General features: G+C 45.8%; 1 protein-coding gene across 4 annotated transcripts in view; it reads left to right on the forward strand.

Annotated features, from left to right (window-relative positions):
* Positions 1–3,298: 3,298 nt before the first annotated feature.
* PHF12 (PHD finger protein 12) overlaps positions 3,299–16,795 on the forward strand; it is a 43,884-nt gene continuing 30,387 nt past the window's right edge. Inside the window, exons 1-2 of one of the 4 annotated variants that reach the window (XM_045571074.1) lie at positions 3,299–3,451; positions 4,677–4,858. In XM_045571074.1, the coding sequence (XP_045427030.1) occupies positions 3,314–3,451; positions 4,677–4,858 (320 nt within the window). In that variant the 5' untranslated portion in view covers positions 3,299–3,313. Of the gene's footprint in view, positions 4,025–4,676; positions 4,859–16,795 lie in introns of those variants that run through there. The other 3 variants (XM_036408595.2, XM_036408602.1, XM_036408601.2) reach the window with 3 other exon arrangements.

Here is a 16,795-nt window from a genome sequence, read left to right on the forward strand (position 1 = left end):
AATGGGATGTGGGCTTCAGGAACATAAGGCATGCTGGACAGCAACTAATAATCCTGGCTGATATGGTTCAGTGGTTACGCATCAATCTCTAAACCTGGAAGTCACGGTTCAGTTCCCCATCGGAGAATATGCCCGGATTGCGGACTCAATCCCTTGTGTGGGGGTGTGCAGGAGACAATAATTCTCTCTCATCGTTGGTGTTTCTCCCTCTCTCTTCCTCTCTGAAATCAATACATATATAAACAATTATAGGTGCTACAGAGTTCACTGTCCCAACAAGGTCAGTGCAATGGATGACAGTGAAATATGAAGTCCAGGTGTGAAAATCCAAGAACCCAATTGTTCATCCACCTCAAAGCCTCATTCCCCCTCTTTTCCAGATCTAGAACTACAGGGCAGCAAACACCCAAGCTCCTTCTCAATGTCACTGTATTGCTGACAAGGCTCAGGAAGCCTGACACATACATCTCTTCTTCCTCTTCTTTCCCAGCTAGTAAGACTTAGGAAATTGGAACAGGAACCAGAGACAACTCCTAAATATGAGGCTCTAGTCTGCCTTGGCCTCAGAAAACATCCAGACTGTCAGGAGCAGGAACAATGCAGCTTAGAGGTTTGGCTCCTACTTTAGCAAAAGCACCAGACTCCAGAAAGAAGTGGCTGGATGGGATCTGCTTACGTTAGCCAAGCTGGGTCCCTTCCAGCCCCTGTGCCCATTACCTGTGGCCCCAAGCACCTCCTGAAATGAAAGTGTTTGCCCAGCCTTGATCCACAGCACGCACGTCCATACTTAGTGTGTGCTCTGCATGGCTGCCTCCAGAATAAGAGCAAAAAACAAGCAGCAGGGAATTAGGGGAACTCAGAAGCCAAAAGACAAATCTCTGAAGGAAATAACAACAGCAACCAGCACCTTCTGCTTCTACAGTCTTCCAAAAGAGAAGTCTTAACCACTTATGGCTGACCACCTCTTGGCTCTAGCACAGGCCACCTTGAAGAATGGGGTAGCTGTCCAGGCAGAGTGCAGTGCCTAGATTAGCCAAAAGAGGTCACTTCTGATGGTATCTGTATCCCACCTGCTCTCTCTCTCTCTCCCCTCAATCCTCCTTGAATAACCATGGCTGGCGCTCTCTAAGGTGGCACCAACTCCTGGCCGGGTTGGGCTGACCTCACTCACTCCAAGTTCAAAGAAGAAGGTCTGTGTCCCTATCCAGTGTTGCTCATTGAAGGGCATGGGTCCACCTGCGCACTGAAGGGCATGGATTTGATTCCCAGTCAAGGGCACCTACATGGGTTGTGGGTTTGATTCCCTGCACGCAGGAAGCAACCAAGCAATGTGTGTCTCTCTCACATCAATGTTTTTCTCTCTCTCCCACTCCTCCCTCCCTTCTTTCCACTCTCTCTAAAAAGCAATGGGAAAAAATATACTCGGGTGAGGATTAACAAAAAAGTAGGAGGAGGAAGAACAGGAGGTGGAGGAGTGTGGAGTGATTATTTCTCCTGGCACTTGTCAACAGAGACAAGTATCATTTCCCTCATTAGCTCACAGCCTGTTCCAATTCTCAACTGCAAATGATGGTGTTGATCAAAGTAAAGCTTTGCTTATTGGGCTTGTGCCAGTGGCTTACTTATCTGTCCCATAATGCCTTCAAGCTGACACAGCAACACAACTAGGTCCTGAGCAGTAGGAAGGAATCCAGTAAGAGAGAGCATATGAGGCTCCAACTTCTGAGGACATGAAATATATCCCCAGAAAAGATGAAATCTGGCCACTTCCATGCACCTAACTCAGCCCTCCTCTCTCTGAGGGCCACATCTCTGGCCCACAGCCACTATAATTGGCTTTCTGAAGTTGGTAGAGAGCAATGATAAGGCCCATGACCTTATAATTCTTCCCAGGCACCAAGAGGATCATCAGAAACCAAAGACCACACACTGACATACCAACCCATCTAACTCATCCTCCTTACTATTTTAAAAGAAGGAACAGCAGCAACTCCTTACAGGCAGTGTCCTGGCCTGGGAATCAAGAAAGCTGTGTCATTCTATAAACTGAACTAAGCAAATCACTACTCCCTTCTGTGCATATGGAAATTAGGGGATTAATACAGATGGTCTTTAAGCCCTTTCCAGTTCTCCGCTTCTGGCAATGGTCAGTATACCTCCGCAGTGAGCATTCCCAGCGACCTGGGGACAGTGCCATCTAAACTAGTGTCAAACACAATGATGCCACTCCCTTCTTCACCGCTTCATCTACAGTCGACAGGATAACTGGCCATCTCTGAAAGAAATACCAGGAGGAAGGGCGGGCACCGGAGACGTAGCATGAAGCCCTTTTCACAGAACTCGAAATGAGGCTTTCAGACTACAAATAATCCAGCATGCAGAACTGCAGCTCCCAAAAGAAGTCCTTCCTAGAAGGCAAATCACTCTTCCCCGAGTCCATCCTACCGTACAGTGCATCGCACGCACACAGAACTACGGCTCCCACAATCCACCAGAGCCATCGCGAGCATTTCTCCCAGGGTGCAATGCGCTCCCGTTAGCCTTTTGGACCCCTTGCGCATTGCAAACTGGGAGCTGAAGTCCACTGTAGGCAGGTAGCTGGGCGTTGTCAACATCATAAACTCTTGGCTTTTGGCTTTCTCTTTAAGAGCATTTCTGAGGGACAGAGATCAAAAGAGTGTACTAACAGGCATGCAAAATTCCCCATGGTGTTACCACTATGCAAGGCAGAGATGCTGAGACTAAAATTAGCTGTGAGGAACGGGAGGGAAGTGATAACAGGAGCCATCCAACCCGACACCAAAAGCATCGTTTTCCGTCGCGATGGCTTTTCTTTTCTCTTTACGAATATGGCGCCTTGTCCAGCCACACCTAACGCTGGGACCAAACAATCCAGCGCAACATCCCTAGGAGTACTGCTGTCACCAACAGCCTACCAGCTCCAACCAGCACCACACCTTATCCTTCCTGTGCATGCCTGAGAGTTCCAAGGACATGATAGTTTATGTCCCATTACCAACATGGCGAAAGGAGAAGCATTCTTGTTAGGGCCTGCAGGTGACAATACGCCTGCGTGAGCGCTAGCTGTGTTGTTGCAGGCGGGAGAGGAACAGCCTCAACACGCCTGCGCAGGAACAGAGTAGTCTTGATCCAGCTACAAACCCCAATGGATGAACCGTGCTCATGTTTCTGCGGCTGCGCTGTGACCCTTACGCGCTCTCCCAGGCGCCTGCGCGATACCTCAGGTCCCGCCCTTTTATCTCAGTGCGCAGGCGCAGGGGGGAAAAAGCCAGGGTTTCGGCGCTTCAGAAGAATGCCAGCGCGGCTGCGCGCTGGGGGGTACCCCCTCATTGCGGCTGCGCCGGAGCCCGGCCGCCGGCTGTCACTGCGGTTGCGCGCGGCGAGCAGCGATCCCCGGGCGCCTGCGCGGGTGGCTTTGCGGGCGCTCGCGGTAAGTTTGCGCCAAGTGCGCGGCAGCCGGGACGCAGACGGCGGCGGCGGCGAGAGGCGGAGCCCGGGGACCACCCCTCATCACCCTCCCCGCAGTCACCTCACGTACCACAACCTCACCTAACCTCTCACCCCCCCTCCGATCCCCCAACCCCGGGATGGCAGCGCCCGCCAGCCTTCCCTGCCGGACCAGCGGTCGCCAGCGCCGGCTCTAGCTTGCGGGACTAGGCCCCACCGAGGCCTGACCCCCGGAGCCGGGACCCACCGTGCAGTCAGCCACTGGGCCGGGGCTGAGGGGCCGCTCCCCCCTCACGGCCCGTAGGGAGGACGCTGCCATCCCGGGGACTGGGGGCCGGGGGGTGGGGGGGAGCCAGGGCGAGGAAGTCGGGACCTGTGTTGAGAAAAAAGAAGGGGACCGGGGTCAGGAGCGCCCCCTCCTCCCGCTTCCCCCTCCCCCCGGGGTTGGGGGGGGCCCGAGCAGAAAGCGCCCGGCCCGGGAGGTGGATGAATGTGGGAGAAAATGGAGACCAAGACGATCGTGTACGACTTGGACACGTCAGGGGGGCTGATGGAGGTAAGAGTAGCCCTCCTCATCCCCTTCCCCCAACGCCGGGAGGGAACCTCCGCCCTCCGCCCCACAAAGCCAGTCCTGAGCTCGCAGCGCAAGTGGGCCGGGGGGAGGAGGGGAGTTCTTTCCACCCAGACTCTCCCATCTTTGCAATGTGAGGGGGCCAAGCTCAGCCTCCGAGGACGTTTGCAGCAGTTTATCCACCCGCCGCCCTCGATTTGCTCTTCCCGAGGCACCAACCCGCTCCCATCTCGTTGCACCGGCGGGCTTCCCCACCCCCTTCTCGTCGGCCCCTTTGTGCTTCCCCCAGCACGTCCGGGTACCCGGCTTCAGGCCTCTCCAGAGCCCAGCTCCGAGTCCCCCACTGTCCATACAAGGAAGTGTGGCGAGCTGGGAACCGCGCACCCTTCTCCCCATCCCCCTACCCTGATTCTCCCCATTTGGAAGAAGCTGCTCTCCTTGTTGTGCTGCAGGAACACGGTTAGGGGGTGGGCTCCCCCTGGTTCCGGGGGGCTGAGAGGTTCTGGGAGCAGCCTGGATGGGAGGAAGAAGGACAAAAGGGGGGAGAGGGGTGGGTGACGGAGAAGCCGCGCCGGAGGGGCGACGGACAGCCCGGGAGCTCCGAGTGTGCACACACGCCGTTTGTATGTGTGTGCAGCAAATCCAAGCCCTGCTGGCACCCCCCAAGACGGACGAGGCCGAAAAGCGGAGTCGCAAGCCCGAGAAGGAGCCCCGGAGAAGCGGCAGGGCCACCAACCACGACAGCTGCGATAGCTGCAAAGAAGGTGGCGACCTCCTGTGCTGTGACCATTGCCCTGCCGCCTTCCACCTTCAGTGCTGGTAAGGCCTGCGGACGCCTTTTGGAGCCCCGTGGTGGGCCCTGGTTGGCGCATTCCTTCACCCGGCCTACCCCCTGCCTGCCAAATAACGGGCGCCTGTAGCCGCTAGATGACTTTCTGTCGCCGCCGGGGCGAGCGCCTCCTGGCCCCAGGTGTATGCGGGGCTCTGGCCGTTTGCGGGGGAGGAAGGGGAGGAGCGGCGATGGGGTCGGGACCCCGAGATGGGGATGGGGAGGAGAAGGGAGAACCCCATCTGAGACTGCAAGTGGCCAGGGAGCGGGGACTGATCCTGCCGGGCACGGCTGGCCGGGGCCGGGAGGAAGGGGAGGAGCTCCGGGCCCTGTGCCGCTCGCTTGCCCGCGCGCCCGCCGCCCTCGGGCTCGGGCCAGGCCGGGCCGGGCTCTCCCCGGGGTGGGTGCGCGGAACCCTCGGCCGCCAGAGATGCCCGGGTCCAGAGCCCGGGACCCGACGTCCGGGCGTTTGCGGCTGTAGCAGGAATCATGGAGGGTGTCTTTGAGTCCGCCTCTTCTGTCTCTCTGTTTACAATATGGCGACCTGTCTTTAAATTATATTTTTATTCTCAGCGCCATTTTGGCTGCATATATGATTTGCAAACGCCTCCCGGGGAACAGTGGGGTTAGCCCCCGACTCCTTTCTGCGGAAGCTCCTCGGAGGCCGAGGCTGGGATCTCACCGCGTTGGTCCCTTTTCTCTGCTGCCGCCTGCCCCCTGTTGCCTCTCGGAGCTGCCTCCTTCTTCCCCGCCCCGTGCGGCCGCCTCTTAGGAAATCGGGCCCTGTTAGACAATTAAAATTGCCCTTGGGCGCCGATTTCTCTTATCCGCTCTGGATCGGCGAGCCCTTCACTGCAAAATTACTTGCTGCTGGGGCTGGATTGTATGCGGTGGCTCCGCAAGGACATTTTTAAGGAGCGGAGGGATGGAAAGCTGTGCGCTTTTTTACACCACCACCCCCTTACTGAGCTCGAGGGGAGGGGAGAGATCAGGGGAAGAGAGGGAGGGACCTGGGTTGATGGCCTGATGCTGGATCCTCCTCAGCAGCTCAGCCCTGAACAATCAGGCCAAGGAGAGTTTATACTCCAGCTTCTGCCTGGAGAAATCACCTCTGCCCACGACAAAAAATCCCATATTTGCTCACGGAACCCAGATTGGGTCTCATTCTGGTTTTCAGCAACAGTTGACCGAATTGGGTGATTGTGGAAGGAGACAGGCTGCAGAGAGAGGGGGAAGGAGAGGGTCTGTTTGTTCCCACCCATTTTTTCATGTTGTCTTGTTTAAAAACATTTTTTTTAATGAGGTTTTTCCTTAAGTACTGTACACAGTTCCATTCAAATTCCTTCTCTCCGTTTGTGGACTAGCACCTATTGTATATTTACACTAATTGCAGGTTTTGGAACACCTATTAAACAGATGATTGATACTGGGCAAATTAAGTCTGTGGTCAGAAGGTATGTAGGAAGCTCCAGTTACTGTTCCCAAGATACTTTTGTCCAGGAGGGCACCCCATCTTAGCTTGTAATGTTGCAGAAACAAAAATGATTACCCTGGAGGAAGCTTTGCTGCTAGCTTTAAATTTTTTATTATGAAATGACTAATACCAGTAGGAAGGGTTTGTGAGTTTTATCCTTTTTATCCTATAAGTTGTAATTCACCTGGAGGGGAAAAAAATCTCTGCAAGTTTCCTGTTCTGTTATTGCTAATGGAAACAATTTGTACCTAAATAAGATGAGTTTTTTACAAATTATTCCCAGTTGCTTACTTTTTTTTTATTGTGCTTACTTGATATATACACCAGGACTGAATTGTAGATTGTTTGATTTTAAATATAGCTTAATGTTTTACCTAAGTTCTTAAAGTTAGTGTTAACCATATTGAGGGAAATTTGGTAAGCTCTTTATTGTTTTTAGTCTCATTTGTTTAATAAAACTGAAATTGTTTATTAGAAGCTTCAGGCATGGAAAAGTGTAATGTTTTGCCTGGCATTGGACTTTTTAAACTCTAAAATCTAACCTCTGAATCTTTTAATAAGATGAGTCTAAGTCTTGTCAAGTTGTACAATTAACAGTTTCTGCTTCAGCTGGGAGGAGAGGGGGAAGGACTTTTTTTTTTAGCTGTTGGTGAGACTCAGGCTTGCCCAGACTGCATTTCATTGAATACTTTTTATAAGACCATGAATGGGGACTGATAATCAGAGATTTGAGAATCCTAGTAAATGAGACAGGGCATGTTTCACATCCCCAGTTGCGCTTTTAAGATGCTGGTACTAAATGTATCATTAACTTATCTTGAGTTATTATATAAATCACAAAACATTCTAGATAACGGTACAAAAGCAGGAAGCCTTCTTTTAAGTGTGGCTTATCCCATTTTCCTGCCTCCTACCCTGGGCCCTTTCCAGCACAAGTGAAGTCCTTCATTAGCCATCTCAACCAAAGTGGACAGATAGATCAAGAAATTAGTGGTCTCAGATAATTTTTTGATTCCTGAGTGTGCTCTCATTGCTTTTTTGTACCATGTGGGAGTGAGGTTAGACGATATGGTTATATTTTCCCTTGCTTCCCTTTTTAACTAGCTAAGACTGGGTTATTTAGATAAACATAGGGTGATAATTTTCCTCATGTATAGAAAGTACAAGAGTGAAGATGGAGTTTTGCAAACCCTGTAGGTCATAACTGCAGTGCTGCTGTGGGTCTCCATTCAACTCTCTGAGACAAGTCCTTTTTCAGTCTCTCTAGTGTGCCTTGCCAGCTTGCCTCACCGTGAACCCGATCTAGTCAAATGTTCCAGAAGTGATTCTAGGCAAGCTTTACCTCCTGGGTTTAGTGACAGACACAACCACCAGGGATTTTTCTAAGATAAACTACTGGAGGAAATGACTGGTCAAATAAGCTGTTTTAATTGTCTTGTCTTGTCTCAGGGTCAGAGCTTTATATGAAGAATAGTCCTTTTCCCAATTAGACTAGGAGTCCTATTTGAGGTTTTCTGTAATGATCTGGCTGAGGAAATGAATTTCCCTGTACTCGGCACCATTAACTCACTAAAGAATTAAACTTGAGGAGCTAAGGATGTTTTCATATTTGTTTAAGTGATATTGTAATCATTTTATCCAAGTTTAACTGGTTATAAATTATTCAGAGTGGTAGCAGGGGTTACTAAACCTGCCCCTGGAGAATTGGAAAGCGGTATGTTTTTAAGTGTTCCCTGGTGAGCCTGACCTTTATTATGATTGTCATGCCATAAGCTGAGCCTTCTGAAAATACTGGTCTTGGTGGACTGGTCCCTAGAACATCAGTGAAAAAATATTAGAATAACTGATGGGGCTTTATTTGCCACTGACCCATCTTTCTGTTTGAGATGGATAGAATTATTCTTACTGATAAAGTGAGTAACATAGGGCATTGATAATGAGGCTGACTAGAAACTGGATGGTTTCCTCTGATTGCTTTCTCATGGCATTTTGCTCCAGACTGAGGGACCAAAATGGTCTGATTAAGAAGTGCATCCACCTCAGCAGACCTCAGCATGGTTGCTTCCCGTCAGACAGATTTCTGTAGCATTTGCCTCCGCATGTTATATTTGGAATTGTTGGCCGCTTTCCTCTCTCTGGTGTTGGCAGCAAGATCTAAAATGAGGTTTTCGAAGAATGAGAGTAAAAAGGTCTCTGTGCACAGGCAAAACTAAGCTCAGCTTGGAGTTTTGCATATTTAATTTTCAGTGAGTCACAACAAAAAAGGTTTTGCTCTTAGAGTAGAAAGCTGCCTTACAGAAAATATTTGCCATGTGAACTTTAAGGAGCTGGTTTTTCTGATTTTGTTGTATTTAGCTCCTCATTAGGATAGTGTCAGGCAAGAGATTAATTAAAATACATTTATGTTAACATTATCTTATGAATCTGTTGTTTCTGACATCGTAAGTGCTTAGAAGCCTGGCACTGAAGAATTGGAGGTGACAGCATCAGGACTGCCTCCCCTTAGCCTATCCCCTCAATAGTAAAATGATTGAACAATAAACTAATTTGGTTTTATGTGTATTTTATGTTTTTACTTTTGCATTTGCTAAGTTGCATTGGAAGCTGAGTTTGTAGTATTGTTAAGTGGTCCACTCAGACAGGGAGGGTCCATTGCCAATCAACTTCAACTCAATATCACATGTATGCTTTGTAAACCTATGGTGGGGCTCAGGGACTAATTCTTGTTACATGAGTGCTTTAACCCAAGGATAAAAGATAACCACTGTTTAAAAATATAAAAATAATATTTGGTATGAGTTGTTTGCTCACAACTGTTTGTGACCCAAATGGCTTTCATTGAGAAAGCCATGGGAAGTATTAAAAGTGGGAAAGTAAGTAATACTCCTCAATTATATGCAAATGTGTAAAGATATGTTTTAGGTACAGCCTTTATTTTTAATATGGAGATGGATTTGTGTTTATTTTAAATTCTTAAGTATATCTCCAAAAGAATTTGTTGAAAGACAAATCATATGCCGGGACTGATTTGGCTCAGTGGATAGAGCATCGGCCTGCGGACTGAAACGTCCCAGGTTCGATTCTGGTCAAGGGCATGTACCTTGATTGTGGGCACATCCCCAGTGGGGGGGGTGCAAGAGGTAGCTGGTCGGTGTTTCTCTCTCATCGTCGTTTCTAACTCTGTCCCACTCAATTTCTCTCTGTGTAAAATCAATAAAATATGTTTAAAAAAAGGGAAAAAAAGAAAAAGACAAATCATAAAATGCCCCCAATATGCCGAGATTGCAGGTTTGATCTTCAGTGAGGGAAAATACAAGAAGCAACTAATGAATGCATACTAAATTAATGGAACAACAAATCTCTCCTCTCTCTTAATCTCTCTCAAATCAATAAATAAATTTTTAAATAAAGTAAAATAAAAAATTATTTTATTTGGACTGAAAAGGGATTCAAATAGTCCTGTGTTAAATGAAGCAGTGATTTTTATTAAGCTCTGAATGAAATTGCAAGTGATACTCAAAAGAGCTCAGTGGGTTTTCAAGGTTCATCCTTGTAGGATTTATCAGTACTTTCAATGGCTGAATATTATTCCATGTGTGGATATGATACATTTTATTTATTCATTCATTAGTTGGTGGAAATGTGGGTTTCCACTTTTTGCTATCATGAATAATGATGCTATAAAACATTCATGTGCACATTTTTTGTGTGAACACTGCTTTCATTTCTCTTAGGTGTGTATATTGAGGAGTGGAATTGCTAAGTCACTCTTATGTTTAACCTTTGAAGAACTGCCAGACTATTCTCCAAAGTGGTTGCACCATTTTACATTCCCACCAGCACTGTATGAGGGTCCCAGTTTCTCCACATCTTTTCCAACCCTTGTTATTATCTGTCTTCCAGTGGGTAAAGCCATCCAGTGTATACAACGTGCTATGTCATTGAGATTGAGATTTGCATTTTCCTGCTGGCTAATGAGTTGAACATCTTTTCATGTGCTTATTGGCCATTTGTATATTTTCTTGGAATAATGTCTGTTCAGATCCTTTGTCCAAGTTTAATTGGGTTGTGTTTTCTTATTATTGAGTTGTAAGGGATATATATATATATATAATATATTCTAGATACCAGTCCCTTATCAGATACATGATTTGCATGTATTTTCTCCCAATTTATGGGTTGTCTTTTTATTCAACTTTTAAGTCTTACCGAGAAAAAGATGGTAGATTTAATTACACGTTAGTGTCTATGCCTGTTTAATCTATGTAATGACAGTGAGTAAAGGGTTTCTTCTGTGAACTGCAGTCAAGATGGCACGTCTCAGTGGAGAGAACCTTACAATGTGCTTTGGTGTTTTGCTGCTTCAACTTTTCTGAGTGACCCTTCTCAACAAAGAAGTCTAAGGCTGGAAGTTAACCTAGAGGAAATATAAAAAAATCCACCACCTGCCTTAAGCAGGATGCCCACCCAGCACCCACAGCCACAATAGAAAATGTCTATGTGTAGACACTTCTCATACTTGGGGGCTCCTAAGGAAGATTCTAATTGCCTCGGTATGATTGGTAACAGGTTGGGGTGGAAATAACTCCAGATCAATAAATGAGCTGTCTTTTAAACCAGTTAACAAGGACAAAATGATTTTTGTACACTGGTGAACTCACCTGTTTATATATGTCTTTATGTAAGCCCAGGTAGCAATAAATAGGGAGAGACTATTTGCCTGCAGGTTTTATATAACTTGTAAAAAGAAACCGTCTGCTTTGATGTTCCCCAGAGGATTTTGTTGCTACCTAGAAATGCAGGTGTCCCGCTAATTAACAGAAATGGGTACATCTTTTCTTCTCCAAGTGACAGGGCCATAGAATATAGATGAAGCTGAATGTTGTTTGCTTTTGATTATAGGTAAGAATGTTGAAATCCATCTCTGAACTGGCACATATGCAACAATTCCTTGGGTGTGCAGTTAAGCAGGTCACCCTAGTAGAATATTCTGGTTGGGATTATGATGGACTTATTATGATAATGCAGCACAAGCTCCCGGAAATGCATTATTTTAAGGTACCAGAGTTTTAAGTCACCAGAGCACGGCTGGGGGAAAGTTTGTTTTTCCACCTCCACCGTGCTTTTCCTTCTACTTAGAGTCCCCAGTGAGCACAACATGGCCAGCTGCAGTGCCGTTGAATGAGTGACACTTATAAGAGCACCTCTGCATAATGCTATCCTCCCAAGAGATAGGACAAGAGTACAGCTGTCCCCCTGCCAGTTTCCTGAAAGAGGAGGACATTGTATTCAGTGCAAGTCCTAGACCAAATTTCAGAAAGGCACTTTGGTATTGCGGATTTGTCACCATGCCCAGGACGCATGCACAGGTCACTGGCTGGCTGCTTTTCCCATGACTCGAGAACAGTTAAGAATAAGGTGACTTCTTTTTCTGCTTACCTCTTATGGATATCAAAATCCTTATCTTTTAATCCTGAGGTTATTTCTAAACCTAGGTCTCAGCAAATAAGAATAAAGATGAAGTTTTAGCTGGCACATTTGTGTGGGAGGCAAAAGACGCTGAAGGAAACAATAGACACTGATAATAGGAGAAATCATTGATTTTACCCATCGGCAAAGAGAAACTTGGCTACTATATAGAGCTGTTGGTGAATCACAGTAAGCAAATACCAAGTACACCTTGCAGATTAATAAAATTATCTAAGTAATAAACACTCAACTCATTCAAAGAGCTCCTTTCCCTTTTCCTTAGTAGTGTACTAAATGCTCACTAAACTACAGTTTCTGGCTTACAGTGGTACAGTGGTCAACTTATGATTGTTGTGTACTTTATATAGTGCAAAAGCAATGCACATTCAGTAGAAACCAGGTAGGCTATGGTTGGGTTTATTAAATGCATTTTTGACTTATAATAGCTTCAACTTAAAATGGGTTTATTGGGATTTAATCCCATTATTAAGTCAAGGAGCATCTGTACTTGAAAGCCAGAGGCTAACCCATTTTTCTCTGCTCACCAGTGCATAATATAAATGAGAATATGCAAAGATAAACACTGTTTGGGGAACAGAAATTATGTCTGGGTTCTTCCAACTGGATGGTATCTTTGTTAATACAGACACACAGTGCCCTAGCCAGTTTGGCTCAGTGGTTAGGGTGTCGGCCTAAGGACTGAAGAGTCCTGCATTAGATTCTGGTCAAGGGCACATGCCCGGGTTGCTGGCTCGATCCCCAGTAGGGGGCGTGCAGGAGACAGCCAGTCAATGATTCTCATCATTAATGTTTCTATCTCTCTCTCCCTCTACCTTCCTCTCTGAAATCCATTAAAAAAAATATAAACACAAAGTGACCCTTCCTTTCCCTCTTAATTACATTTGCTTTCCTGTATGTTTTTTTTTTTTTTTTTTTTTTTTTTTTTTTTTTTTTTTAATATATTTTATTGATTTTGTACAGAGAGGAAGGGAGAGAGATAGAGAGTTAGAAACATCGATGAGAGAGAGTCATCGATCAGTTGCCTCTTGCACACCCCCTACTGGGGATATGCCCGCAACCAAGGTACATGCCCTTGACCGGAATCGAACCCGGGTCCCTTCAGTCCCCAAGCCGACGCTCTATCCATTGAGCTAAACCGGTCCCGGCACATTTGCTTTCCTGTATGTTAATGGCTTTGGTGTTTAATCTTTGCCCTTCCTTTGTTTTCTGACAAATTGTACAGCATATCTCTCAGAAAATGTTTCCCAGTCTTGAAAGGACAAAAGACAGAGAGTGACTGCAGGGCAGAGGAAAACTCCATGCCTAAACCAAGCCATCAGTCCACTGATTTAGGCTCTGCATGAGGCGCTCTTTGAAATAATCTTGAGTGAGCAAAAAAGGACTCTGCAGGGTTTGAATTTAACCATAACCCAAAGACATCACTTCATCTTTAGACCAGGCGGGGAAGGGGGAGGGGGGGTACAGACAGGACCCGCTCAGAACTACTAGCAAGCTTGAGTCCAGAGTGGAATCCTGTTTTGGGCAATACAAGCACATTTACAGGCTTTTATCCAACTGTGATATTCAGAGGGATGTTGAGTATTATTTTTCTCATGTCTGCAAGAAGCTAATGAAATGTACAGCACTTCAAGTGCATTTAGACAAATCTCGACATTACAAACCTGGGCATTGTGGAGCTACTCCTGTTCTGCTTTCCACCAGTTATGGGCTCCTGTGACAAGCTGGTAGCTTTTTAGTTCCCATGTTTATTAGACATGGGAATTAAATCAGTAGAGTTTTACTGTTTTAACGAAACTCTGGAAACATTGGAGAGAAACTCTGCAGTGTACTTTTTCCATTGAATTTATACACATTTAAGGGTGTATAATTTTCATAATGTATTTTAACCAATAATTGGTTATTGGTTAAAATACATCAATTATTGGTTAAAATACATTATGAAAATTATACACCCTTAAATGTGTATAAACCTGTAACTTTTCATAGATCTATACATAAGTTTACTACATTCAACTTTCTTTGATCTTGCTTGCCATTTTTTGAAAGAGCATTTTAAATTAGGGAGAATTCTGTCACTAATTTTAGCCTTTTTGTGAATATTCTTTTGCTTTTTCTATCCCTTTGTTTTGCTTTTTTTATCCCTCTGTAGCCCTTATGGTTTTGCCTGGCACAGATGACACTTCGCAATTCTAACTTAATTCTAATGCCTAATTTTATAATATCTGACATCTCTGAGTGCTGGCTGTAGATTGTAGGTGTTGGGGATGTAAGCTGAATAGTAAGAAAAGTGTCTGCAGTTTAAGTTATGGGAAGAGTTCATGTCAAAGGCTTGTGTGCTTACTGCATACAAGCTTTTCTCAAATCTTATCATTTTTGTGCACACATTCAGATCTTCAGGATGATCGTTTTTTGATTAGGGACCATCTGAGAAGAAAACTGGGCCAAAGGGAAAAGTCCTGGTGCTCTCTCTCTGAGAAGTATGTTCAGCTCCTAAATAGGTCGCTGTGGGTATAACTGGAAGGCTTCAGCAGCCCAAGGCAGCACTTAGCTGTGGCATCAAACCACGACAGCACAGTTTGACAGCATGCCCAGGAGATTACTTCTCCAGTCATGGAGGGCGGGGGAAGCGGTCAGGTTTATGAGGAGAATTGGGGGAGGGGAGAAAGTAGTGGTCAAAGAAGGAAGGAATAACCTCTGTGCTGTTTTGGCCCAAATAATAGCATTATTTTCTCTCCTTTTTTTTTTTAAATAGAAAACCCTGTCAGTAAATGAAGCAGAAATCCTCCTTAGGGAAAAGTAGCTGGGTCTTAAGTAGAAACCTGCTCTCTATATACAAAGTGAGCAAAAGTAGGCTCCCAGTTTCTATGGAAAATAATACAATAATTAATAAATAATAATACAAGAATAAACGTTCGCATATTCACAACTGTAAACCTACTTTTGCCCCACCCTGTATTTAGTAGGATTTCAAATAAAGACATTGTTCATATTTTCTTAGTTTTCCCAGCCTTTATAGAATTTTAGGTTCAATATCTGTAAGAAGTAAATTGGTCCAGATTCCCTGAGCTATGTCTGTAAGAATAGTGGGGCCTGAGTATTACCTTGTTCTTGATAGACCACTAAAATTTGGCCACAGAACAGTGCTCAGTTTTGTTGGTTCCTCTGTTCCTCTTTCCAATGGAATGTTCCCTAGAAGTGTTACGCAGTGACTGTTGAGGCCAGAATGTTGGCTCTTCCAGAACAGGTGGGCTCCTACAGCTATCATGAGGTGGATGAATAGAGCCCATTTAAAAAATGTTTGTAGCAAGCCCGTTTTCCATTCTAGAGAAGCCAGGATTGCAAGAATAGGCAAACTAGTAATAATAGGTCAGGCCCTGTAAGCACCCGGGCTCAGCTTAGAGAGAAGTTAGCAGAAGCAAACACTTGGTGTAACTATTGGTGCTCTACCCTCCCTCCCTCCTCCTTTCCTTGCACTAGCTTATAACCCTCTTCTCCAGGTGTCCTTCACTGGGAGGATGTCACAGGCCAGCTTTACTTAGAAGGCGATAAAATTTGGGAGCACAGTCAGCTAGTTTGAAAGGATTGTAGCCTGTGGAAATGACGCAACTAGCTAAGTTTCTCAATGGGGTGTTTGTAATGGCCTGGCACTTCATTGGTCTTTTTGTTAACATTGCTACTGAGGCTTTGCATGAAAACCAGCAGTCCTTGTACTTTTTACTTTGTGGCGCTAGCTGTATTTGAGTCAGTAGCTGGGATGAAGGAGGGTAAGATATTAAGGTTCAGGGACAATCCTCCCACCCCCATGAACTTTCTCTGTGCTTTCATCTCCCCAGTATCCTTCGGTGTGACCATCTCTCCTGCCTTTGAAAGGCATGCCATACTTGAAGATGAAAGCTGGTGACCACACAAGTGTCAGGAAGCCTACTATTTCTGCTGCCATTTACGTTTCATTAAATTTTGTCCCCTCAAAACCTAAACCAGCTGAAACCGGTTTGGCTCAGTGGATAGACTGTAGGGGTGTCGAACTCAATCAGAGAAGGGGCCAAAATCTAAAATCCAGCCTAAATCGCGGGCCGAATGGTTTACTGAACAGTCATAAACTGTCATTGTGATGGAAACGCAGCGGAGTGCAGTGATGACAGCGCGGTGCGGGCCACATTGCAAGGCCTGGCGGGACGGATTTGGCCCGCGGGCCTTGTGTTTGACACATGTGGGATAGAGCATCAGCCTGCGGACTGAAAGGTCCCAGGTTCGATTCTGGTCAAGGGCATGTACCTTGGTTGCGGATACATCCCCAGTAGGGGGTGTGCAAGAGGCAGCATATCAATGTTTCTCTCTCATCGGTGTTTCTAACTCTCTATCCCTCTCTTTTCCTCTCTGTAAAAAATCAATAATATATATATATATATATATATATATATATATATATATATATTTATTAAAAAAACTAAACCATTAAATTTGAGTATACTAGTATTAATCCAGCTTTCAATTTACATTTTAAAGTTAAACTTTACCCAGAGCCTCTTAGCTTTTGCAGAACAGTAGCTGGTTTCAGTTTGTAAAAGGCTTGTTTTCTGTGCTCCTAGGTCCCTTTATAGATCAAGATGTCTGTTCGGAGCCCAGCCAGTGTTGCTCAGTGGTTGAGCACTGGCCTATGAACCAGGAGGCCATGATTCGATTCCTGGTCAGGGCACATGCCTGGTCTGTGGGCTAGTCCCCAGTGGGGGGTCATACAGAAGGCAGCTGATCCATGGTTCTCTTCATTAATGTTTCTTTCTCTCCCTCTCCCTTCCTCTCTGAAATCAATATTTTTTTAAAATTTTAGAATAAACTAAAAAAAGAGGGGTGCTGGGAGGCTGAAACCTGATTATGGTTCTGCTAGTAGTCACCTTTATTCCCATTTTGGCTGGTACCAACACATTTCTGTAGCTAGCAGAGGGCAGCGGGGCCAGTTAGAGGG

Source organism: Pipistrellus kuhlii, unplaced genomic scaffold (genome assembly GCF_014108245.1).
Source record: "Pipistrellus kuhlii isolate mPipKuh1 unplaced genomic scaffold, mPipKuh1.p scaffold_m20_p_39, whole genome shotgun sequence".
Taxonomy (NCBI): Eukaryota; Metazoa; Chordata; class Mammalia; order Chiroptera; family Vespertilionidae; genus Pipistrellus; species Pipistrellus kuhlii.